The following is a 26,826-nucleotide window of genomic DNA, read 5'->3' on the forward strand; positions in this document are numbered from 1 at the left end:
GCAATGGCTAATGATGTGTACTATAGACATGAATATACATTGCAAAAGAATGATATGACTTACAAAAATATTACAGATGCAGGAATTGGCCAGAAGCACAAGTGCCTAAACAGAGCCCTTGAGACACAAGAGCTTGTAGGCATGTGCTATAAAAAAACTATCACAGCAACATCCTCTTGAGAGAGGATGCGCTACGAACTTACTGGGCTAATAACATGTAGCACAACATCTTTCAAATATGCGAGGACTGCTTTGTTGTTAAAGAGCGGTTCTTTACCAAGAAACATGGCGGGATGCAGAGGAACACAAGAGCGATATGCTAGAGGAAAGTGTTTCTTTCTTTCTCTTTCGGCTTCCCGACACTCCAGGAGGACGTGGAGGACGGTGAGCCTGTCGCCACATCTACCACAGGTTGGAGGATCATGACCATTCAATAGAAAATTGTGGGTGCCGTAGGTGTGTCCTATTCTGAGACGACAGAATAGGACATCAGTTCGTCGTGTTTTTGTTACGGAGGGCCAGTAACCTAACTGTGGCTTAATCAAATGAAGCTTATTACTTGTTTCTGCGTCCCACAAGCGTTGCCAGTGGCTTCGCAGTTTCTTTCTCAAGAAAGGTTTCAAATCTGTTGCAGGAACAGCAGCTGTAGGGTTAATAGCGGGTGTTGTGACTGATGTGGCCATTTGGTCGGCAAGAACATTGCCCTCGATGCCTCGATGCCCAGGCACCCAGCATATAATGACATGTTGGTTAGTTGCGTATGCTCTACAAAGAACAGAATAGAGCTCAATGAGAATAGGGTTTTTCTATTTACAGGGTGACTTCAAGGCTTTTACGACGCTTTGAGAGTCTGTAAATATAATAGTTAAATAGAGCAAGCAGCAACCAGGAAATTTTTGCGGCAAGCCGGCATCTTGGCTTTGATGGACCAAGAAAGACGTGACATAATCCCTTGACGACATCCCTGATAGCACTCGGGGCTCAAATTGCCCACGGTTCGCCGTCATCCCTCTTATCTTGCTCCTCGAGCATCAATCGTTTTATTCAATGATAAAGCGGAGGAGTAAATATGGCGCAATTTACCTCAACACATCGCCTGCAAGAAAAAAAAATAAAACCTTGCGCACAAGGATAGTAAGGGGGTAGGCTTACGTTTAAGCTATGAGTACTCAAGAATGTCTACCGCTCAAAAGGCTGGGCTCGCATGCATAAAAGTAAAGCTGTTACGCTAGAATTGTTTGTCAGAGCTAAGTACAGTGAATCCTGACGCTGGACATTATATTAGCTTAACTCTTTCCCTACCATGGGGAAAATAGGTGTTCTTTGTATATGTCATGACAGATGTTTTTTTTTTTCTGAAGGAACTACTGACACTCAATATTTATTGTAATACATAAACAGAAAGCAAAATGAATGCACTTTTCACGCCTAAAAGTTTTATTAACGAGGTATACGGGTATGTCATAAAAAAGGTAAATATTGTTAAAATCAAGATTGGGCGATAAGTTTGAACACATTTTGTAAAGACACGCTTGTATCTCCTACGAAAAAAATGTTACGAAAGTTATGAAGTATACAAAACGTATTGCCGTCTATTAGTCACTATCTCCGAAAAAATCAAATTGTTTCGTTGAACAGGTATTTCGCTGGAAAAATTTAACAGCGAGCACTAAAGTTGGGCGTGCCGGGCTGCGGCCGCCGATGTTCCGGGCTGGTTTGCGTCGTCGTCGCTTTCAGACTCAAAGTCCGACGAAAAGTCGGTGTCCTCTGACTCACTGCTATTCGATGTATCGATAAGATCAGCCGCAGAGGCAGCGGAATCTCGCTATCTGCGTTTCCAGAGCCCGACATTCTTACGTTATGCTTTGATGGTTGCGAAAGAGCGCGTTTAAAGATTGCCCCTTGGCGGGAAAAAAGCAAACTGCTTAGAAAACAAAAAATATAATTTCTCCTCTTTCACGTCCGATGGCGCAGTTTGTTCGTGAGCGGCACGGAAGGTTTCGAAAGCGGCGTTTCAAACCATCGATAGACGGCCAACCATGCCCAATGGGCGCGGAAAGAGTTAAGCGATCGGCCGATTGCAAATCGCACTTACAAACAAAAAACTTTGTGATATTGGCTCCTGGTTCATCATAAAATATAACGCTATGGCCAACGTCGTAATAAAACGACCGGAATGCCCAATGACACAACAGCATTAGAACGCAAAAGAAATAACATCTTGCAGCCATTCAGTTAACTTTTCAATTGATAAGCTTGTGTTGTCTCGTTTTGAGCCCGCATTCTGCTCACAGCGGCTGGTCGTTAACCGCAGTTTCATGCCCATCTGCATCATAGAAACGATAAAAACGTCCTTGACGCCCCTGCTTCTCGGGGCATACTATAGCATTGCTGTGGAACATAGTTGAAGGGCTTTGTAGTAAACCCTATAATGAATATTTGCACGTTGCAGCCTACGCCGAGCGGTCTTGCCGTATATTGTTCGTTCAGTCATTATTCCACGCGAGGTTATAGCAAGACAGCGCAGATACGTCGAAGCGAAGCGGGCCGGTTCCTTTACGTTGACATGGGATAGTGCCAGCGAACACGTTAAAGCGCACCTTCACACTGGGGCAGCAGTGTACTTGTGACACCCCAAAGACTTCCGGTCGCGCGTTTTTTGGCACCAAGTTTCTAAAAAAAATAAAGTATTAGTCCTGTAGTCAACTACAGGTCAGATCCCGTATTCACAAAGCATTTCTTACGCTAGAACTATTCATAATGGCATATGCAAGCCGATCGTGACGTTGGGCATCTTATTAGTGAATGCGGATGAGCACTTAACGTACAAAAAGCTTTGTGAAATCGGCGCCATGTTTTTAATTTGTTCAAACTGAAGAAACAGGTCATGTGTATTGAACTCATGTAGGTTTCTCGTGAGTTTCGGAGTCAAATTTATATATCAAACAGCATTTGAATTGCGCAGCGTTATTGGCACCATCTGGTGGGCTCTATATTTTATTGGTTATTGTGAGCGATATTGTCCTAGTTGCCCGCTAAGTTTAGCGGACAACCAGTGGATGAAGGACGTGTGTGTGCGTGCGCGTGCGTGCGTGCGTGCGTGCGCGCGTGTGTGCGCGTGTGTGCGCGCGTGTGTGCGCGCGTGTGTGCGCGCGTGTGTGCGCGCGTGTGTGCGCGTGTGTGTGTGTGCGTGCGTGCGTGCGCGTGTGCGTGTGCGTGTGCGTGTGCGTGTGTGTGTGTGTGTGTGTGTGTGTGTGTGTGTGTGTGTGTGTGTGTGTGTAAACATTAGGACTAATACATCTGTCCGATTTATTGGATTTATTGGAGTTATTTGGTGCGTCAGACGAGCACGGTTCGCGTTAGCGAACTGCGAAACGTCGAGTCTCGTTGTAAAGAGAGGAAACAAAAAAGCACAGATGTCGCAGACAACCTGACGAAAGACCGCACACGCGATGCACCGGTTGTTTCTTGCCACTGGCGGGTGCAGCGCTTGTGCATCGGCTGCGCGCGCACCCATCAGTGAGGGATATCGCCGATGGCCGGCGCACTGCTGAAGCAGGCGTACGCCCACTGAGGAAACGCGTTCAGGTTGAAGACGTATTCGCCCAGCGTGTTGATGAAGGCAAGGTTCACGATCTGGCAGAATAACTTGACGATGATGCCCGGTATCAGCTGCGAACACGACAGGCAGAACCATGAGCAGCATGTATGAGGTCGGGAAGAAAAATGGAGAAGGGATAGTACGGTATTCATCATTCCCCTACAAAAACTACTAGAGGGATCTCTGGCGCTAATATCTATGAGAGTCCAATCATGGCGGATCCGTGAGCTTCTTGTCTGAAACAGCGTTGCGACTTTGCTAACTGGTCAATTTCAACGCAATATTGCGTCATCGATTGCAAGAACTCGCAGGGATTATGCATTCGCGCAGTCTTGCTGTCTTCTGCGTTTAGAAATTTCGAATGTTTTGAAATTTAGACCAATAAATGCAGATGAAGTGCAATAAACAAAGCCACAAGAACGTCCGAAGCCACAAGCACGAAGATCAGACAAGTTCTTGTACTACCCATCATTCCCATAGTAGAGTGAATGACCGCAGCACCGGAGTTCCCTCTAGTGATTTTAGTAAAAAGTATGTTATTCAGTTAATAAAACTTCTCCTTGGGCTAGTTGGTGCAATTTGGAAAACATGATTTTAGGGCGCTATAACGATACACAAAATTATGTTTTCTACACGTTATTCACTGATGCCATAACGGTCTCTATGACGTTGTTCAGTCAGCAGGGTAAAAATAACTTAGTTTCATTCTTAGAGCATTGGAGGTAGGGGGAGCCTGCGTGCGCAACCCGTACGGCGGCTAAGCCATGCGTATGATTACTTAAACCAACCAGCTATTCTCGCAGGCCTATAGCGCATTACAAACAGAAAGGATACCCTTGGTTTGCTTATTTCTTTTTTGTCTATTAAACCTGCGAAATCCTCACACTAACAAGGCCACACCAGCAGTCTTCTTAAAGTAAAGTTATTCTGGAAATGTCATGTGTGTCAATCGTGAGACTTAATTAATCTTGAATTTTTACCGTACGACTCTTTGCAGAACATTGCGCGCGGTAAGAATTGCTTGGAATGCCAATAATTTATCGTACATGCCATTTAGATTTACTGACGGGCATATCATGGAAAGTGAAGTGTCAAGATTTAGGCGCTGCAAAAGTGAACAAAATTAATTTCTGAACTCGGAACGCTTAACTTGACATCTTCCCTCCCCAAGCCTCATAAGTAACGTTCTTCCTCCTATGATAAGCAACTTTGTTTAGGCGTCCACAATCATCCAGATTCTATAAATTTTTAACTCCGGACAATAGAAAACGTAGCAAACTAAACCACCATCTCTCTCCGAAATGCAGCTTCAAGACTATTTTATATAAACAGTGTCCACCAGTGGTACAACACCTCACAAATTAAAAAAAAGATTACTGTGACATCACTTGTGTAGGCCGGCGCTTCTATTGCGTCATGCTTCGGAAAGCAAGAACGCGCCGAAAGAGCGTTTCCCAGGGAAATGCATATGTTTCCGGCCTACGCACATGACGTCACTGCTCAAAACGTGCAGCAGCGCGTACCAAGTCCTTAGTGTTGACGTGTCCCTCGTCGCAAATGATGGCGATGACCGAGGAGGAAGCTGGAAAGATGCACGCCTGCGTCACCGACAGGCACACCGGGAACACCAGGTACAACGGGTTCAGCTTGAGTTTGCAGGCCTGTTAATCGATATCGAATGACTTGATGAATGAATGAATGACTGAATGAATGAATGAATGAATGAATGAATGAATGAATGAATGAATGAATGAATGAATGAATGAATGAATGAATGAATATGAGACAGGAAAAGCCGTTACTCTGGCGAACACCATATATTATCTTCATGAGATGTTTTTAATAGTATGCATGTTCAGTTCACGCTTGGCAGCTTGACTGACGTGAGCAAATAGCCTGCACCACGCTGGTGGTGACTGTCGCTGAAGTTTGGAGGATTGATCGGACAATGCCGCAACATAAAGGCATAAGAAGGAATCTTGCTGTGGTTTACGACTGCGTGGATGAGCGCTTCGATTCTATACACGGGATTGAATGTTGTGGGTTCCTGTTCATCTAATCGTGCTCTTTCTTGAAGTCTTGATGGTCAACGACTGTGCCACAAACTGGAAAATAAACTGATACGAATGTAGGATCGAACACCGGTACTCTTGATTCCGAGATCGGTTCCTTATTGGAAGCCGCTTTTTTAGAGCGCAGCTCTTTCCTGCGGCAAGCGTCGGCGTAACCGAGCGAACGAGCACAACAGCGAAGGATAAAAGAGCGAACGCGGAGCAGGAAATGAAAGACGCGAGCCGCGAACGGCGGCGACCAATGAGAGCAGCCCCTTCAGTGACGTTCGCGCGGGAAACTGGTGCATGCGGACCCGCCCGACCGTTCGATGCGTACTAGTATCAGGTCTCAGCCAGACCGCTCGTTTCGTATTATCGCCTGCTCACGTCAGCTCTCACTCGGGCTTGTTTCGATTGTCATGTTTCGCGATTGTTTTTTTACATGCAATGATGCGTCTCAATCGAGAAGTCCTGATGGAAAAGTTTTTGAAAACAGTGCGCCTTATCCGATTCTTTACGCCAAGACGGACCCTGAATACAATGATGCAGAGGCGACATCCATTGCCTCATTCTCCTTGACTTCGCAATGCGGTGACGCCGCAACAAAAGAGAGAACACTAACGTGGTTATGATCAGTGGCAACGACGTCGTCATCTTCGTAAGACATAACTCGCGTTAATAACGAACGACGAAAAACGTAAACACCGCGCCGACCTGTCATCAGACGAAGGAAAAAATGTCACAGTTTCACCCTAAGGGCGAAGCCATGAATGCGCTAGCAACACAGCAATGTCATACGAAGTAAGGTGAGCGTCTTTGGTAGCAATATGAATTGTAGTAAACATGAGCTGATTAAGTAAGCAGGTGTGCTGCGGCGTAAGTAGACCGACATGAAGAGAGACTCGATGACCACGAGAAGGCGCGTGTGAAACGGTGGTGTTGATGAGAAGCGCTTCCCGTGAGCAGCGCGTGCGAAGGGACACACCTGTAGCGCTGCACTGCCGATCCGGGCAGCATTGCATGTATAGCGTGCGTTTGAAAATGTGGCCCGACTATTACTAACTGAATGAACAAGCGTGGTGCGAGCGCGCACAAACAAACATGAATAGATCACACTGAATGACTGCAGACAACGACTGTGAAAACGCTGGCTGCAAGCGCATACGCCGCAGCGGGCGAAGGTACGTGCGGTCTATCGCGTCAACGGAAACTGAGCGGCGAATGCACAGCTCATACAAAGGTCAGAGCCGTGTGGAGGTAAGAGACGGTGCGGGCGAGCGACGAGCGCGGTTGTTGGCAGAGTAGAAGTGCGCCCCCCCCCCCCCCCCCGTCGCTCCCTCCGGCGCTGGCTTCCCGCTTCCTTGCTTGCGCGTGGGAGATTGAGTGCGTTCGCTCTCCGTGACTGCGTGCGTCCCCGCACGCTTCCGCTCGGGCATACGGCGCGCGGCGAAGATTTTATCTAAACGGAACCTCACGGCGACGGCGACGCCGACGGCAGAAATCCGGTTGAAGTGTCCATATAATTGCTATCGCAATAAAAAGCACGCGACATCTCGCACCTATACAGAGGAGGCGAGATTTTCATGTTGTTACGTGACTGCTGCAGCGGTTCGCTGCCAGTTGGTCTGGCCATTCGGCCACAGGTGCGTTTTAACGTCGGCGCGGCGCTCCGCGTGCGTTTTACCGCTGTGTGTATGAGATTTTCTGCGGCGACGATCGCTCCAAAATAGCACCAGAGTAGCGCGCGTCGTCTGTTCACCGATGACGCCATCGATAAGGCGTGCGGAGAGCGAGTCAAAACAAAGCACAGCATGAGCGGAGGTCTGTCTGCGGCGGCTTCTCTGAATCGCGCCCACGAGTCACCCGCGCGCTGCCTCTCGCGATTCCCCGATAAGCGAGGCAGTAGCGCCACCCTTCGCTCGTTTGCAACGTGCCGCACGCCACATTGTCCGCGCCAGCCAATATATCGCGAAATGAAAGCACGTATACAGCTACGCTCCAATTTTGCATTAGGGAGTATAGTAATCATCGGCGAATTTTGCTTTAATTAACTATCTCGCAATGCCCGACTAACACACGTGCTCACATGTTGTTTAAGCTGCCCGAACAGTTCGAGAAGCGGAACTGCTGCCGCAGAAGCAATCGCTACGGATATATTTCTTGCGATACCCAATGTCCAGGCACAGGCGTTGTGCAAGTCGTACATTGACGCAAGCCGTACATTGACGCAAGCCGTACATTGACGCAAGTCGTACATTGACGCATTGACGCAATTTGCAAAAGCGGCCCAAACCAACAGGCAAATTCGCAATGCATGCCGCACCTCACAAAATCCACCGGAATCAGCCCGCGTGCATGCTCATCTCAACCTGCCCACAAACCTTGTTAGGGACCGACAACTGTCCGGAATGTGTCTTGACATTACCGTGCCGATGGAAAGAATGTGACTCACATTGACAGAAACTAGCATAATTTTGTCCCTTAAATGTGGAATTATATTTTTGAATTGGTTCCAAAACATGCTGGAAAAATGACGTGGGGCGACACTAGGCGGTGGAACATGTTATTACGCCCTTGAAAACTGTGTCCAGTTCCAAATAAATGTACAGGCCTCCGTTCGTTTTAAATGCCACATATACAAAGTCACAAAAATGTATATTTTCCTAATATTGCGAATTATGTCTGCTAATGTGGGTATTTCTACTCTGCAAAAAGATTTAGTTAAAATCGGTGCTGCGTCCGCGCAAGGAAGCGGAGCCATTCACTGACGGGGCGCCGCCGTCTCGCAAGCAGTGCCCCTGGCAAGCTTCCCGCTATACTCCAAAGCCAACCACTGTAGGACACCGACTTTACCGTCACGGCGTGCAGGCGTCCGCACGTCAGCTGACAGCGAGTTTTCTGTATGACCACACCAAGGCCCCTTCTATCCCACTTCCGTGGACAGCTAGTGCTTCAAAAACAACCACTGGTGGTCATAAAACGCGTGGCTTTGGAATTTCTTAACTTTCTCTTTTTCATAATCTTACAGAATAAAGGAAGATAGGTGCACATCGGCGGCGTTATAGGTGGCCAGCCTTCTCGCAGTGCCCTGTGGCGGCGAGACGCTGGTTCCGACTTGATTTCATGGCTCGTATCGGCAGCTCGTGTTCGTGCTAAAATGGTTGAGTGGTCGTCCCTTGTCACAAAATATCCGCTTAACATATCACCTAATTCTTAGCGCAATATGTTTTTTATGAGAAGGAAATTTAGAGAAGAATAGAAATGGGTTGGAGTGAATGCGGCCTGCATTAGCAAATCCTGACTGGGAGCTTGCCACTGTCATTGAAAAGAACAGTGTTCAATCATTGCATTTTACCGGTGCTAACATATTGGGCAGAAACCTGGAGGTTAACAAAGACGCTTTTAAGGACCGCGCAAAGAGCGATGGAACGGAAAATGTTCGGTATATAACGTTAAGAGACAGGAGGAGAGCGGTGTGTATCAGAGAGCAAGCGGAGATAGCCGACATTTTAGTTGACGGTAAGAGAAAAAATATGGAGCTGGGCAGGCCATGTAATGCGTGGGGTAGATATAACCGGTGGACCATTAGAGTTACATAATTTAGACTTACAGAATGGATGCCAAGCGAAGGGAAGCGCAGTCGAGCAGGCCAGAAAACTAGATGGGGTGATGAAATTAGGAAATTTTCAGGCGCAAGTTGGAATCAGCTAGAGCAAGACAGGCGTAATTAGAGATCGCCAGGAGAAGCCTTCGGCCCGCAGTGGACATAAAAACAGCCTGATGATGTTGAAGATGATGATGAATTTTTTTCGTGAAGAATATCTCTGCGTTGTCGTCACAAAGCTTCGTGGTCATCCACTGGTCAGACACCTAGGTGTTGTTCGAATCCACGCCCTTGCGACGGTTGGTTCTGAGTAACAAACACAGATCTCTAATGCTATGATTTTTCCCATCTGCATGCATCCGAAGTAATTGCGGACCCAAAAAGGCGTCAAGGCCACCATGCTTTATACAGCTTATTCTGTCAAGGGCAGAAAAAATTGCAAAAGATAAAAACACCCGTGACATCTTCAAATTAATAAACGTTGCTGCGGCTGTTTTTAGGTCACGATCGCAGCTATAGTAAAAGAGCTATTTTTCCGCGTAATCTTCACGTATTTCGAATGGCTACGTTTCTGTCGCCATCTATATAAGTTACCACTGTTGCTGGTGTCTACATACACTAAGTATAAAAAACATTTTGCAAATCGAATAATTACGCTTTAAAACTTTACAGACATTTCTCGAATGAACTCTTGCGGATAGACACTTTTGATAGTAGGCTTTTCATCGCCCTATAAGAAAAGGGGAGTGTTTGAAAATAGGCTGTCGGTCCCTTTAACGGTCATTTTCTTAGCTTTCTCACTGGCCTTTCGCGTTCACCTTTAAGCGTCATATTTGTACGTCACACCTGCGCATTATATAAGTTTTCTGGTCCGAGTACCGAAGCGCGGCTCATAATCGCTGCATGACCTAACAGCATCAGGCACAGAGCACAATGACGCACGCGCACACCCCTTGGCTTCAGACTACTGAAACAAGACGTGAGAACGAAGATAAATAAACACACACCTGATTGTCAAAATGCGCAGAAATTTGGTACATTTTTTGTAAAATTTCGCCGCTACGCCACAATTTCGCTCTTAGATTATTTTGCTAACACTAGAGGAGAGATTATCTCCTTGTCGGCGGACACTGCTACACTCTCTCGCTTTAGGCATACACAATGAACTGTTGCAGGGTAGAATAGGAAGTATTAGTATTCGGCGTTCCCAGATCTTCCATCCAAGGTGTGACCAAGGCTAATCATGCTTAAATTCGGTGACCTGACGAGAACAGCCGCATTCAGCAAGGCAAGGGCAATGACCCTCGTGTCGAGGAGCACTTGTGAACACGGGATATACTGGGTGCCTTCGTTATTGTAAAGGAAGCGCAGTTGTTGCAATGCTGGACGCGGAACAACTTAACTTCGTGCACACTTGCTTCCCGTGTTACATCGGAATCGTTCGTATACGTACCAAGGACATGACGACCGGCAGCAGCATGGTGGCGGCTGCGTCGTTGGGTGTGAACTCGGTGAGCAACGCGGCGATCAGCGAGATGAGGACCTGCATTTGCAGCGGTGTCCGGATGTTCAGGTGCTCAATCAGAACCACGAACTCGGAAGAGAGGTGCGTGATCTGCGTGAAGAAAGCGAACGCGCGAATGCCATTCAACTAAACTTCATTATTTTTCTGAAAAAGAGACTAAACCTTAACCGAAATCTGTCATAACAGCTTGACGAAAGCCTTGTGTTTGAGAAATGGCACTAGGTACGTACTAAAAAATGTCACAGTTTCGCCCTAAGGGCGAAGCAATGAATGCGATAGCAACACAGCAATGTCATACGAAGTAAGGTGAGCGGCTTTGGTAGCAATATGAATTGTAGTAAACATGAGCTGATTAAGTAAGCAGGTGTGCTGCGGCGTAAGTAGACCGACATGAAGAGAGACTCGATGACCACAAGAAGGCGCGTGTGAAACGGTGCTGTTGATGAGAAGCGCTTCCCGTGGGCAGCGCGTGCGAAGGGACACACCTGTAGCTCTGCACTGCCGATCCGGGCAGCAATGCATGTGTAGTGTGCGTTGGAAAATGTGGCCCGACTATTACTAACTGAATGAACAAGCGTGGTGTGAGCGCGCACAAACAAACATGAATAAATCACACTGAATGACTGCAGACAACGACTGTCAAAACGCTGGCAGCAAGCGCGTACGCTGCAGCGGGCGAAGGTACGTGCGGTCTATCGCTTCAACAGAAACTGAGCGGCGAATGTACAGTGCATGAAGGTCAGAGCCGTGTGGAGATAAGAGACGGTGCGGGCGAGCGACGAGCGCGGTTGTTGGCAAAGTAGACGTGCACCCCCCCCCCCCCCCCCTCCGCTCCCTCCGGCGCTGGCTTCCCGCTTCCTTGCTTGCGCGTGGGAGAGATAAGAGACGGTGCGGGCGAGCGACGAGCGCGGTTGTTGGCAGAGTAGAAGTGCCCCCCCCCCCCGCTCCCTCCGGCGCTGGCTGCCCGCTTCCTTGCTTGCGCGTGGGAGATTGAGTGCGTTCGCTCTCCGTGATAGCGCGCGTCCCCGCACGCTTCCGCTCGGGCATACGGCGCGCGGCGAAGATTTTATCTATACGGAACCTCACGGCGATGGCGACGACGACGGCGACGACGACGGCGACGACGACGGCAGAAATCCCGTTGAAGTGTCCATATAATTGCTATCGCAATAAAACGATACAATATTAAATACGATGAAAGTAAAAACGCATGCGATATAAAAAATTATTTATGGGGTGTTACGTGCCAAAACGACGATCTGATTATGAGTCACGTCGTAGTGGGGGACTCTGGAATATTTAGGATCACCTGGGGTCTCTTTACCGTGCACCTAAATCTAAGTACGCGGATGTTTTCGCATTTCGCTCCCATCGAAACGCGGCCGCCATAGCCGGGATTTGATCCCGCGACCTCATCTTCATGCTTAACCGCCCAACACCATAGCCACTAAGCAACCAAGGCGGGTGCATGCGATATAGAGTACAGATATACACTTACGTCGTAGAATATTTACGCTATAGCCAAAAACATATCAGCAAGTAGTGTGATAACAGTACAGATATTGGCAGAAGTATTTAACAATCAGCGACAATTCACAGTGCTATAAAACCCGTGGTGGTCTCGCAACCCGGAGGTCGGTGGTTCGATTACGCAGCCCGGCGAGCAAATTTTATTTTCACGCGGCTTGCTTTTTTGTACGCCAATATCAACACCGACGCAGACACGAGTGAGGCCATAAAAGTTTCGCTTGAAGAACGCTGGAGGTGCTGGGTATAGATCCCAGTTCCTATCGCATGCTAAGCGAGCGCTGTACCATCTGAGCTACACCCCTTTTCTTTATTGCCTGCTTGGCACATAAAACAATAATATACAGTGCATTGTCACATGTAAAAGTGCTGTAACATGACTTTCAGCACGTGAGGGGCTAAAAACGCAATCGCTTCATCAAAGATAGTTGCAGTATAACTGCAGCTTTATATCGCTCTGCGTCAGTAACTTCCAGCTCATGTCTTACTTTCTTTACATTTTCCGCAACCTGATCATGAACCGTATTTTGTACGCTCAAAAGAAATTCTAGCTGTCTTTGCAGCTCTCTTTGTTTCTGCAGTTCTTCATGCTGGCGGCTGCTTCCTCTTTCGATCGCAATGAACTTAACTTGGACCTTAAATTCTTCCCATGCAGCCATAAAATTGTCATGCTTGTTTGTCATCAAGTCTAATATCTTTTCCTTTACTCTGCGCACAAATGACTCATCATCAAGCAGCTTTTCGTTGAATTTCCACATGTTCCAGTTGAATCGTGTTCTTTTAACTTTTTCCCCCATCGCGAAGCTCACTAAGCTATGATCCGGGAACGATAGCGGTGTGACATAACTGTTACAAAGGGGGATCAAATCTAGTGAAACATACACTCTGTCCAGCCTTGCTCGGCTGTTTCCTTGAATGTACAGTCAACCACAAAAGTTTGCGGACCACGCGAGCGCGTGCCAGACTGCGTATCCGCGCCACCTAGCGGTACGCCACCTAGCGGCGACAGGGGCGCTCTCCCGGATATGAGCCCTCTTGGTACTCGCCTGCCTGTTAATTTTTTATTCCCGTGCATGACATTGTTAGTTCGTTGTGTTGACGCAGAGCGCTGTCTGCGATAAGACCGCCACATATCTGGCTTGATAGCAGTATCGGAGCAATCATTGCAACCTTTGTCGACTGGTGTGCCAGTGGGTAGATAAGTTTCACGAAGCGCTGCGACGATTTTTTTACGCGACGTTTACTGGCGCACTTTAGCTGGCAGCATCTTGGTCCAATGAGTGTAGCTGCTTCTGCGTCTTGAGAGACAGGGTAGGGAGGTGTTTCACTGTCATCAAAAATAAAGAAAAAGCGGATGCATAGAAAAATTTCTTTCACACATAGGCGCATCTTCGCATCAGTCGCTGAAAATGTAGTAGACTTGCTTCAGGCCACGTGGTGATTGCCTATTTGGAAAGATGCCGCTGCGTGTTCCACTTGACGAAAGAAGGCACATTGTGCTTTTATTTATAGAGGGAATACCTCAGCGCGAAATCTGCCGCCGAACCAACAGGAGCTGGACTGCCGTGAATAGGATTATTCAAGCTTTCCGCGACGATGACAGATTCACAGATATGGAGCGCAGTGGGCGTCCAAGGGCCACGACTGAGGAAGAGGACCGCCTGATTACGGCCGCATCGTGGCTGATCCTTTTCAAAGTGCAGAGGATATCCGAGAAGCGCTCTCGCTCACGGTATCGTCTGAGACTGTAAGAAGAAGGCTGAGTGAGCTTGGCCTGCAGTTTTTCGTAGCAGCACAGAAGCCCTGCCTCTCAGACAGCCAGCTACAAGAACGACTCATGTTCGCTACAGCAATGAAAGATTGGACAACAGAGAAATGGGGCGATGTCATCTTTAGCGACGAGTCAACTTTTTCCACGCGCTGGGACCAACGGAAGCGGGTTTGGCGTCCACTAAACTGCAGGTGTGTTTACAGTGTATTGGCAGTTAATTCCCGAAGCTAATTCTGCATCACAACATGTTTCACGTAAAATGAGCTTTTGGACATTACGAGATTTTTCTGTAGTGGTATTATGTTGAAAACATTAACGATTGTTTCATAGTACTACTTACTCTGAAGCTAATTAAAAGCTGCCAGTGGGTCTTTCAGTACTATCTAATGATGTTTGCACGTTTTCTATTGCAACTCTATAACAGCATTATAAAGTCCATACGCAAGAGGAATCACAACATTTTTAGACGCGCCACTGGAACCCAATTGTATGCTATTTCTTGCAGATATCTGCCTAATTACACACAGAATGTTCTATCCAGTGGACGGTGTTCCGTGAGCGTGTGGGGAGCAATCAGCAAAGATGGCCTTGGTCCCCTTGTGCGTCTGGAAGGGCCCTTCACTGCGTCACGGTACTGCGACGTCATCACTAGACACCTCGTTCCGTATGCGCTGGACGGTCCCTTCAGCGACGGCTGCTATTTTTTTCAACACGACCGCAGCCCGATCCATAAAGCACGTATCGTCCAGTCATTGCTAGAAGAACATGCTGTTTGCCAGCTTGAGTGGCCTCCATGTGGCGCCGACTTGAATCCCATAGAAAATGTCTGGGGCATGTTGAAGAAACGGCTGTCCACACGAGCCAAGCGCGGCCGCACGGCCGATACGCTGTGGCAAGCGATCGCACAAGAATGGGAAAGCCTGCGCGGTCGACCGGAGATTACTGAATCTTTGTACGAGTCGATGCCCACACGCATCAATAAGGTGCTAGAAAACGGCGGACATTTCACTTCCTACTAGATCATTGAGAGACCTATGTTTCATGACACTTCTGTAAATGTCTTGTGAATAAATTCATCCCCTTCAGACACGAATTATGATGCACTGTCTGCAAATGCGTCAAATGCGCATGGCATCATTTCAAGACGCTCACTATTACATTCCAAGAAAGAAGACGAAGCAATGTGCTGTTTTGTGCGAGTTTCAGTAAAAAAATTAATTAGCGTATAACTCATTATCTAATTATTCTGAAATCCGTCAGCTTCAATGCTTGCATAAAAAGAATCAACTATTAGGCCCGAAACGCATGCACACTTGCTTTTTCGGTTGTATTCGTGTCGACCGGAGAAAAAAAATACTCTTGACGTTGGTCTTGGAACGCGGCACGTCGAACGATTGTCTAACATGGTAGTGTCTCCAGCAAAGTGATCATCTGCAGCAATACGCAGGACAATGAAGTTAACTGACCGCTAGTTGTCCCATCAGGAAGCGGACACGAATGTGCACACTGAGTTTTAGGTCATTTGAAGAAACACGTGGCGTGGGACGCGCCTCCGAAGTTCGAGTCCCCAAACGAGGACGCCGTGTCGCAAAGGGTTATAAAAAGAGTCATCGCACCCGATTATTTCTTATTTTTCTAAATGTAACCACTATAGCAGCGCGGTGGTTCGGGCTTTGCGCAGAAAAACCTGGGCGCAGGCGATCAAATCCCGGCCGCTACTGTCACTTAGCGATGGGGGAGGAACGGAAAAATTCTGCCTACTGACTAAGCATCTGTGTCCCATGGCTGCCTCACCGCTCACTCACGCACTCACGAAAAAAGAAAAAAAAACAGCGTGGCTACGCGAAAATAGAACTGATAACAGCCGAAGAATACGCTGTCTGATTACTTGTACTGATATTCTGCTCTCAAAATATAAGCAAGTAGCCCTGGCTAACAAAGAGCGCGTCACGTTGAAAGAGATAGGTAGAAAATATTTGCGCACAGTGCGAAAATAGACAGGCCATAGATTTAAGGAGGGATGCGTCTTCAACGTAGCGCTGCTGTCGATCGCTGGTGACGTAGCGGAAGTGTCGCGAAGAGGCTCTTGGCCACGCGCTCGCGTGGTCCGCAAACTTTTGTGGTTGACTGTACGTGTACTGCGGAATCGGTGTACCGTCAGTGAAAATTTGACCCACATCTTCTAAGTTGTGGTCGTCAATTAGTGAGCTCAAAAAGAGAGCACTTTTGTCACGAACATGCTCCCCTCTGATTCGATCTACCCCAGAACACACACAATTAAAATCACCAAGAAATATGATGTAGCGATCACACTTTAGATACTGCTCTATATACTCAAAATACAACAATCGGTCGTTCACAATGTTCGGCGCATAAACGCATATGAGCCGCCACGACGCTCCAGAAAAAGAAAAATCGACAATGAGCATGCGGCCAGTTTGACATACAGTTACACTTTCTTCAATAATGCCAGCACTCTTCCGTATAAGCAACGCGCACCCGCCTGATGTACCATTAGCATGGCATACGCACACATTGTAATGCGCCGTGAAAGGCGTCACCATGCGATTCGTCTGCTCTTGAGTTTCGACCTTAGTTTCTTGTAAAGCGACAACATCGAGTTCCTTCTCCATACACAAGCGACTGGGTTGATACTGTCTCCTTCGCGCTCCGAGGCCACGAACACTCTCAATGCTGTCTCTAATTTCACCGCCATTAGTCTGTATAAGCAAGCCGATCGCAAGGTGCCGCTGGAAAACAAACCATCCCAACACTTTGTAAAAAACTTTCCATAAACAAATGTTCAACGAAAAGCCGCTCTAACCACACGCGTACCTTTACGGTGTACGCGTAGGCTAATTCTGAAGTGGCACCCATCTCTTGACGTCGCTAGTCCGGGCGCCCAAGTAGGCGCCGGGTCCTGTCCGGCGGGATGTTCGGTTTCGGGCGAATGGACGCCCGACGACTCGCCTGGATTTTCTGCGGCGGTTCGTCTTTGGTCTCGTTGTCCAAGTCCTCCTCCTGGCTGCTCGTTACGTCCCTTGCTCTCTTCGTAGCCGCACAGTTTGCACTCGGGTCTGCGACGTCCATCATTGCAGTTGCTGGCCCGTGCTCTGCTGAACTCGCCCCGGCAGTAGCGAGTTCTATGGCCATTTCTTCTTTGCCTTTTCCGTCACTTGTCTGCACTGCGGTTTTCTGATCAGTAGTTACCACAGTTGCCACCTTCGAGGCTATGGAAGCTGCTCTGTCAGCCGGCAGAAAGTGCGCGTGGAAAGACTCATCTACGCCAGCTTCATCCATTAACAGGTCGGCCACGTCCTCCCGAAGCGCCGGTCCCGTTACGGACGCGTAGGTCTTAACACACTCTGTCTCGTCATGGCCGTAGCGACGGCAAACTGAACATCTCGGGACGCGACAGTCACGTCGAACGTGACCGGTGTTTCGGCATTTCAGGCAAAGTGGTGCTCTGCCTGGTACAACAACTAAGGCCTGCTCACCAGCGACACGAAGTGGATGAGGCAGGTCTTCCACGGTCATACCCGTCTTCAAAACCAACGACACCGAACGCGTTGACGATGCTTTATCTTGCACTCCGTGGACACGCCATTTCTCCCGAAAGACGTCCGTGACCTTCCCGAACGGTGAAAGGGCGGTGCGTATGTCCTCGTCCGTCATGTTGTATATACATCCAATGCAGCTTCAGCCGCACGGCCTGGTTGGCTGGATCAACCACGATGCACCGATGTTCATTCACTTTTACTTCCTTGGCGCTTGCAAGCCTTTTCACACCTTCATCGCTCTTGAAAGTCACTGCCCAAACATGGCTCATTTGATACGCCCCTAGGGCGATAACATCCGGCAGTAGGCCTAAGCTAGCCAGTGCGTCGCGGAAATGCTCCACCCGATACGGCCTGGCACGCACATCAGCATGTAAAAACAATGTATTTAAAACAATCCAACCTTTAGGCAGTTGAGGCAGCAAAACTTGATAGTCCGGGTCTTCTGAACCAAAATTCCTGTTACCGCAGCCCTGCTGGGCCGCTGAAGCCGCTCCTATGGAGCTCATGTTCGACACGTCCGCTCGCTAGCGCGGCAGAAAGCCGAGCCTGAGCTACACCCCCGACGGAGGTGCCAAGAACAGACACACGTTCCAAGGAGTAAGCCCACGCGAATGCTGCCGGAAAGCAAACGCCGCAAAAGGGGCAGTACACCGGTTCCCCTGTAGCAGCTGCTTTTCCTCGAGCACGGCGTTTGCTCAGATTTGTGCCACCTAATGTAAAAAAAAAGAATGAAAAAAAAATACTGTGGAGGTGCTGGGTATCGATCCCAGTACCTCTCGCATGCTAAGCGAGCGCTCTACCATCTGAGCTACACCCCCGACGGAGGTGCCAAGAACAGACACACGTTCCAAGGAGTAAGCCCACGCGAATGCTGCCGGAAAGCAAACGCCGCAAAAGGGGCAGTACACCGGTTCCCCTGTAGCAGCTGCTTTTCCTCGAGCACGGCGTTTGCTCAGATTTGTGCCACCTAATGTAAAAAAAAAGAATGAAAAAAGAAATACTGTGGAGGTGCTGGGTATCGATCCCAGTACCTCTCGCATGCTAAGCGAGCGCTCTACCATCTGAGCTACACCCCCGACGGAGGTGCCAAGAACAGACACACGTTCCAAGGAGTAAGCCCACGCGAATGCTGCCGGAAAGCAAACGCCGCAAAAGGGGCAGTACACCGGTTCCCCTGTAGCAGCTGCTTTTCCTCGAGCACGGCGTTTGCTCAGATTTGTGCCACCTAATGTAAAAAAAAAGAATGAAAAAAAAATACTGTGGAGGTGCTGGGTATCGATCCCAGTACCTCTCGCATGCTAAGCGAGCGCTCTACCATCTGAGCTACACCCCCGACGGAGGTGCCAAGAACAGACACACGTTCCAAGGAGTAAGCCCACGCGAATGCTGCCGGAAAGCAAACGCCGCAAAAGGGGCAGTACACCGGTTCCCCTGTAGCAGCTGCTTTTCCTCGAGCACGGCGTTTGTTCAGATTTGTGCCACCTAATGTAAAAAAAAGAATGAAAAAAAAATACTGTGGAGGTGCTGGGTATCGATCCCAGTACCTCTCGCATGCTAAGCGAGCGCTCTACCATCTGAGCTACACCCCCGACGGAGGTGCCAAGAACAGACACACGTTCCAAGAGTAAGCCCACGCGAATGCTGCCGGAAAGCAAACGCCGCAAAAGGGGCAGTACCGGTTCCCCTGTAGCAGCTGCTTTTCCTCGAGCACGGCGTTTGCTCAGATTTGTGCCACCTAATGTAAAAAAAAGAATGAAAAAAAAATACTGTGGAGGTGCTGGGTATCGATCCCAGTACCTCTCGCATGCTAAGCGAGCGCTCTACCATCTGAGCTACACCCCCGACGGAGGTGCCAAGAACAGACACACGTTCCAAGGAGTAAGCCCACGCGAATGCTGCCGGAAAGCAAACGCCGCAAAAGGGGCAGTACACCGGTTCCCCTGTAGCAGCTGCTTTTCCTCGCCTACGGAGTTTGTTCAGATTTGTACCACCTAATGTCAAAAAAAAAAAATGCGGAGTTTCAAAGAGCGAACAGTGCAGATTTCAGGCGGAGCGATTCCAAAGCGACGAATGTTTTTTAAGGTGGCGGTCCCACTCCGCGGCACGCGCTCGGCATTTTATTCATTGTTTGCGGACGCATTGTGCTTGCTGCGCTCATTGGACAAATGTGAACTTTATTGCGTTAGAAAGCTTACTTTCTTCACTTTCCAATGATACCTAGTATTATTGCCCTGCCTGAAGCGTCACCTAACAGCAGTCAAAACAGTAGGAGCAAAAAACGGCGTTTTTGCTGTACTAGTCTCCGCTGTACTGCCATTCCGACTAAACTGTTCAACATAATAAAATGAAATTTGCTGTGTCTTTAAATAAAATGGTATACAAGGTTTCTATGAAAAGAAATTGCGTGTAAAGCAATTAAAAATTTATATATGCGCCAATGAAAATGGGCAAAACTACAAAAGTTTACGAATAAACATCTTTTTTTCTTTTAAACTCAGGACAACAATATTTAGTGGTTTTCTAGGCTACAGTGTACTTATCATCTATGCAAAGTTGTTTTGTGTTCTGATGAACAGTTCGTGAGGTATTATTACTTTCATTTGGCAATTTATGACTATACTTGGTCACGCATTACCGGCGACGCGACAAAACTATTCGATCTGAAACTCTGAAATTTTCAATAATCAAGCAGCAAGCCCTTATCTCAATTTCTATGAAGAGAAAATTGTCTTATGTTAATTAGGGAATCTACAGGGGAGTAGTGAATTTAGCTAATTTATCTGCTTACCAGGTCCGTGCAAATTGACATTCTTTTTCATGTAAACGCTAATTCACAACAATTGTTGCACATTACTATAACCATACGGTGTCATGTAATTACTAGCACTCACGAGTTTTACTCGTGAAAGCACAGCATGAAATATAACCCGTAATGTCGTGCTCAGTATCACTACGCTATAGTCATAGAGCCACTTTGGGGGGGGGGGGTCTGTTTTTACCGGTGGGTAAGCGCTGGCAGAGGGTTTCGAACACACGGCCTTCCTAGCCAAGCACCTACTTCGCTGGCTATTCCGAGGGCGAGCCCTCCGCCGAAGGTGAGCAGCATGCCCCAGGCCATCTTGTGCTTAACCACGCTCCACGAGAGAATGCGCTTCTCCAGGTTGTCGCGTGACATGGGCACCGCGAACAGCACCGCCACCGCCATGAAAGCCACCGACGTGTCGTCTACCTCGCTGCACACCATACAACACAAGAAGCCTGCGGTACTCGGGATACGAGGCTGTGATACTACATCACTTGTAGACGGAAGCCAGATCATTCAAACAAATGCGCAATTTCCTCGAAGGCCGTGCTTTGGACGTAATGTTTTTATAAAGCCTTGGTTACACTCCGAGAGAAACAGCGCAGTAACAGGACCAATGAAAGACGAAATAACACTTGCGCCAACTCGAAGTTGATATAGTCAGCACCTGTGTTTTTGTTGTTTTCATTGTTCTTCTTCTTTCTTTGGATTTACGTGCCAAAACCAGTTCTGATTATGAGGCACGCCGTAGTGGAGGGCTCCGGGTTAATTTTGACCACCTGGGGTTCTTTAACTTGCACTACAACGCAAGCACACGGGCGTTTTTGCATTTCGCCTCCATCTAAATGCGGTCGCCGCGGCCGGGATTCGATCCCGCGACCTCGTGCTCAGCAGCGCAACGCCTTAGCTGACTGAGCCACTCCGGCGGGTGTTGTTTTCATTGGGCCGATGAAACTGCGAGGAGGGCTCACGAAAATGCTGTGAAGGAACATATCCCATTATCAAGAGCCGATGCAGTAACAAAGCTTCGCATACTCGCGCGTGATGCCACACGATCCATGTGGAACACACCTGGTTTCCAGCATACTCGACTGCACCACCTGGACCCATTCCTCCGACTACGCATTCCATCTGGAATTTCTCGAATCGAGACAACTGCTCTCTGCCGACTGTGACTTGGAGTATCCTTTACAAATGCTTTTGCTTGCCGCATTGTAATGTCTGACAGTGCTGCATGTGATAGTTGTGGCAGCAAGGAAACAATCCAACATATCCTGTGTCATTGTCCCCGCTACAGCTCCCAGAGACAGTCGCTCGTGACGGAGTTGGCACGCATCGACGACCGGCCGCTTTCTGAGCAGACGATCTTAGAATGCCGGCTGATACGGTCTTCACGCCAGAAGGCGACGAGGGCGCTACTGAAGTTCTGTGTCGCTCCTGAGTTCCTTTGTGTGCGCGTGCGTGCGTGTGTGTGCGTGTGCGTGTGTGTGTGTGCGTTGCGTGCGTTGCGTGCGCGTGCGCGTGTGCGTGTGTGTGTGTGTGTGTGTGTGTGTGTGCGTGTGCGTGTGCGTGTGCGTGTGCGTGTGCGTGTGCGTGTGCGTGTGTGTGTGTGTGGTGTGCGTGTGGTGTGCGTGTGGTGTGGTGTGTGTGTGTGTGTGTGTGTGTGTGTGTGTGTGTGTTTTAATCTCCCTCTCTTTCTAAGTGTGTGCAGTTTTCTTTATCTTTCCGTCTCCCCTTACCCCTTCCCCAGTACAGGGTAGCAAACTGGATATCTACCTTCCGGTTAACCTCCTGGCCTTTCGCATCTCATTTATCTCTCTCTCTTTCTCTCTCTCTCTCATTGGGACTTTTACTGCGCTGTTTCTGTCGGAGTTTTGCTCAACCAGCAAGCCGACCTTCGCGCTCTTATGCCGTATTGCAAGCTGCGAACGTCGGTAAATGCGTGACAACCACTGTCTAGCCAACTGCCTAAATGCACTAATTAACTTCCTAACTATTTACTTTAGCGTACCAGTCAGTGTTTAAGGCACACGTTTATCCACGAGGAAGCCTGAGACTAAAAATCATTTTCGAATTCTGAGAGAAAAGCCGCAGTGCTGTGACGGATTATTCGCTGTTCGACGAAGTTCTGTGCGGCAGTGCACAAACGAGACTTTGTGGTAAAATTACACATGAATCGTCGATGCATTTCTCGGCACCTTTGAGGAACAGTGAATGAGAACTGGCACTAATCTGAAGATTTATAGCAAGTGAACAAACCATCTGCCAAGTGGGCGGGCGCTCGATCATGCGCCTTCTTGTCATCGTCCCCGTCCTCCTACTGCGCTGAAATATTGTTGAAAGCCTTGAGCACTGACTGGTTTCGGTTCTAGAATTGTGAATTGTGCCCTAAATTGATTGCTTAACTTTAATTAGGGATATCTAGCCTTCCAAAAAAGTAAACAATCGTCGCTAAATTTCTGTTGTCCGCTAGCCCGAGTAATGTGTCATCATCCAAACAACTAATCGAGCGCGCTCATAGCAAGGCAGCCGCATAGCCAGCTACATAATGATCAAGATGGTCGATCGAGCGTGAACATGTTAGATTAAACAGTTTCTTTTAATCCCGTGTAATCCGTCTTTCTGACCAACGTGAAACTTAGCTATAACGTCCGAAGAAACACTGGATCAAATGTATCTATAGCAGACCCGAAGGCTTTACCCCGCAACGCGGAAAGAGAGGCCATGAACTGATAGCCGTTCTCGACAAGCAGGTCATGACCGAATGGACAACGTCACTCTCAGTCGTCGTGGGTAAAGTGGCAATGACAATTCCCGAAGTGCTTCTCCTCCCGTTACCATCGACAATGAAGCTACTATTAGGTTCAGACTGAAGAAAGCTGTCCAATGTGGACGTGACATTCCACGTTTCAAATGACGCTACGCTTATCAGCCTATCAACTGATGTCATCACCCAACGGGTTGATAAGGAAGCAATACCTCAGCAACGGCCACGAAAGGTAGAAGCACTCACTTCTACTTTCGCAACGCAAAACCTACATCAAACGAAAGGGAACACAGCTATGTTCATCTTGTTAAGGTCGAATACCCCTGGACCTGACCCGGAGCTTGAGCAGAAAATAGCGACGGCAGTCAAGCTGGTGACGCGCGACGCATCTCCAGAAGAGCGCAATAAACCTCACGCAATACTGGCAGCTAATCATGGTGCCTTCGCATCGAGTAAAAATCAGCTTGGAATTTGCCCGGACACCGAACGCTCAATCGACTTACGGGATTCCATTCCTGTGGTTTCGCGCCCATACAGGTGCTCCTACGCGGACTGGGAGTTCATGAGGAAGCAGGTTGTTGATTATTTAAAGAGAGAAATCCACGTACCAAGTCAAAGTGAGTACGCTGATCCTACTCTTGTAATAGCCCAACCGAACCATCTCACTACACCGAAAAGAATGGTCATCGACTACAGAAAATTTAATGCAAAAACTGTGAATCCTCCCTACCCAATGCTTCTAATGGAGGATGCTCTTGATCACATCATGAGAGATCGTTCACGTTAGCTTACAACCATGGATACCAAGACCGCTTTTCTGACTATCCGTGTTAAACCTGAGGACACTCACAAGACAGCATTTGTGGCCCCAGATTGAAAGTACGAGTATCTTCGCATAGCATTTGGGTTTTACATGGCCCCTCAGACGAAGGTCTCGCACGCACTACGACATACATGGACGACATTGCTCAGGGAGCAAGCACCGTTTCAGAGGCACTCGTGCTTTTGGAAGAGGCATTACGTCGCGTGATTTGGAATGGATTGAAAATGGACATTGACAAGTGTCAATTCATTCGAGACCAAGTGTCATTTCTGGGTTACATCATTACTTCCGAAGGCAGAGTACCTGACTCGAAACGAATGCCAGCCCTCGTCAAATTTGAGCCATCAAGAGATGCAAAGCATCTATACTCGTTCCTGCAGTTTCTCAACTGCTTCAGAAGGTCCGTAGAGAGCTCCTCAGCTAAGCCACCATCACTACGCAAACTCCTTGCGAAGGACACCAGATTCCTCTGGACGACGGAGCACCAAGAGGTTGTTGACTCGTTGACAAAAGCCTTAGAGATCCCCCGATACTCGAAAACTTCCGCAGCGACTGTCCGTCAACTGTGCACACGGACACTAGCCAGACGGGCCTCGGCGCTGTGCTTACGGAGACGCAAGACTCTCAGGAATGCGTGATCGAATATGCAAGCCGTGCATTGAATGCTCACGATAACCAACTTCACTCGAACATGCTGGAGTGCATGGCCTCCCATTGGGCAATCACTGAGGAATTTGTCATTTACCTTAAAGGTGGCCCACGGTTCATGGTACTCACAGATAATCTGTCCCTCACGTACTTGGCACAAAAAATTGGAGGACGCTTAAGCTTCACCTTTAAGAGTGGAACGCGATGGCGTTATCGGGCTCCGTTCGCGTCACTTTTTCTTTATGAGTAGGCTTCACTGCAATACACAACGTGGGAAAGCCAGCTTACAAAAATCAAGCTTACACTGATCCCCTTAATGTCGGCTTGACATTTAAACACAAATGCATTGCTAGGAAGACAGTTTTACAGGAGCAATTTAAGCCGTTTTATATAAGAACGTGAAGGCCCTAGGACCTTTTTCGCTATTTTATTAATTGTTTGCTGTTGCCTCGGGGCGCGCGTGTCCAAAATTTAGAAAGGCTAGGTTTTCATCATTCCCCGCAATGTTGTCTAGAACCAAAGTACAGCGAAAAGCCATCAGAATTGGAGGACAATTAAGCTTCACCTCTAAGAGTGGAACGCGACAGCATTCAAAGATCCCTGGCTGCTTATCAGGCTTTTTTCTCGTATATTCAAATTACAATCCGACGCTATCACGCCTATAGGTTGTGGTTAAGTCGTGCTTTACACAACCTATAGACAACCTTAAACAACAAATCCTTCCATAGCCGACCGGCAAAGCAACGGAGATAACGCCTGTGAAAATTGTTTTTTCTTTTCAATCAGTTTGTCCTTTTCTTGAAGCACGCCGCGTTCTTTTGATGTTACGTATGTGAACGTCGCACGACTCGGCATACAGTTCATAGTTGACCGTCAGCACAGGTGTACCGTTCGTCTCTCTCGTTTCGCTGTCCGCGTTGGTTGACATATCAGACGCAAAATCTACTAGCCCGAACTTCGCACTGCCAAAAAGAAAGCTTACCTCATGTGCAACCAGTGCGCCCAGCCCTTGAAGAAGACGGCCTTTCTGGTCGACCAGAGGAAGAACACCACGGCCAGTACGACCATGACGACCTTCTCCGCGGAGCTGAAAGCGGCCGAAGACAACTCAGTTCAGTTCTTTATGTACCAGGAAGCATTTTGGAGGTTCTCTTGAGCTCTGTAAAAACAGCTTGACGGGCCCACACAGACCCTTACAAAGCAACATGCTACATAAAGCTCATTAGCAATAATACATAAATTTCACACGGTGAACACGATAAGCACACATCACTAATTGCGCGATATAAAATACTCGTGCAGAAATTTAGAGGTCATAACAAGGAAGCGTGGGCTACCGAGCAGTATGCTAAAACTTTGCTGCAAGAACGTTTTCTGAGCTTGTCCATGTCAGCGTCTTTCTTGCCGAATTTCTTTTATTTTGTAGTACTGCTCATTTCATTAATTTTTTGTTTGTTTGTTCTTTGCAGTGTGGGCGTCTCGAATATATATGAAAGCGACAGCGGCGCACCCTATCAACTACTAGGGCATCGCGTTCACGCAAACAACAAGCCTTGGTAACTGATGAATTATTTTTCCGATTATTCGAATGAGATCTAATAGACATTAATTTGTTCACCGGGGAAATAGCTTCAGATACCCTTCAAGACAATAATCCAATCACGCGCACATCAAATTTGACACGCGACTGTGACATATCGGCGAAAGAATCTCCCGCCACGCGCGAGCTGAAATCTTCGTCACCACGAAAGAAAAAAAAATGAAAGCCAGGAGATTAGGGTTGTCCACCAACTATGTCGCAATAGAGGCTCGACCATGTTGCAATTTCCCAGCTGGTACGATAGGCACGAGGGAAAGTGGAAGTGTTATTATTTTGTCTCACGTTTCTACCAGCCATAGCACCGAACGCCAACGTGTCGCGCCAGACGAAAGCGAAAACTCTCGGCCGTTTTCTCTTTCACTTGATCACGCTCTCAACTTGTGACAGAGAAGCCTAAGCTAGGAAGGAACAACATGCGCGCGCGGTAACGCGAGACCTCGGCGTCGAGACCGCTACTCGAATAACGTTTGCGATTCGGCGAAGCGTGGGAAACGGCGTGCATGCGGAAGGGGATGCCCTATCGCCGACGGCTCGAGCTCTACTCAG

At 48.1% G+C, this 26,826-nt stretch overlaps 1 protein-coding gene and 5 non-coding genes across 6 annotated transcripts in view; all 6 read right to left on the reverse strand.

The window, feature by feature from the left end:
• Positions 1–3,341: 3,341 nt before the first annotated feature.
• The window catches only part of LOC119456733 (solute carrier family 13 member 5-like), a 39,819-nt gene continuing 16,334 nt past the window's right edge, over positions 3,342–26,826 (reverse strand). The window contains exons 8-12 of the mRNA XM_037718555.2: positions 25,663–25,767; positions 20,698–20,872; positions 10,710–10,871; positions 5,125–5,262; positions 3,342–3,672 (exon numbers count right to left, since the gene is read on the reverse strand). Coding sequence (XP_037574483.2) covers positions 3,517–3,672; positions 5,125–5,262; positions 10,710–10,871; positions 20,698–20,872; positions 25,663–25,767 — 736 coding nt within the window. The 3' untranslated portion in view covers positions 3,342–3,516. The remainder of the gene's footprint in view (positions 3,673–5,124; positions 5,263–10,709; positions 10,872–20,697; positions 20,873–25,662; positions 25,768–26,826) is intronic.
• Positions 18,385–18,457, reverse strand: Trnaa-agc (transfer RNA alanine (anticodon AGC)). Its single transcript has one exon. It is a non-coding gene; the product is annotated as a tRNA-Ala (tRNA).
• Trnaa-agc (transfer RNA alanine (anticodon AGC)) lies at positions 18,643–18,715 on the reverse strand. The gene has a single exon. It is a non-coding gene; the product is annotated as a tRNA-Ala (tRNA).
• Trnaa-agc (transfer RNA alanine (anticodon AGC)) lies at positions 18,900–18,972 on the reverse strand. Its single transcript has one exon. It is a non-coding gene; the product is annotated as a tRNA-Ala (tRNA).
• Trnaa-agc (transfer RNA alanine (anticodon AGC)) lies at positions 19,156–19,228 on the reverse strand. The gene has a single exon. It is a non-coding gene; the product is annotated as a tRNA-Ala (tRNA).
• Positions 19,409–19,481, reverse strand: Trnaa-agc (transfer RNA alanine (anticodon AGC)). Its single transcript has one exon. It is a non-coding gene; the product is annotated as a tRNA-Ala (tRNA).

Source organism: Dermacentor silvarum, chromosome 6, assembly GCF_013339745.2.
Source record: "Dermacentor silvarum isolate Dsil-2018 chromosome 6, BIME_Dsil_1.4, whole genome shotgun sequence".
NCBI lineage: Eukaryota > Metazoa > Arthropoda > Arachnida > Ixodida > Ixodidae > Dermacentor > Dermacentor silvarum.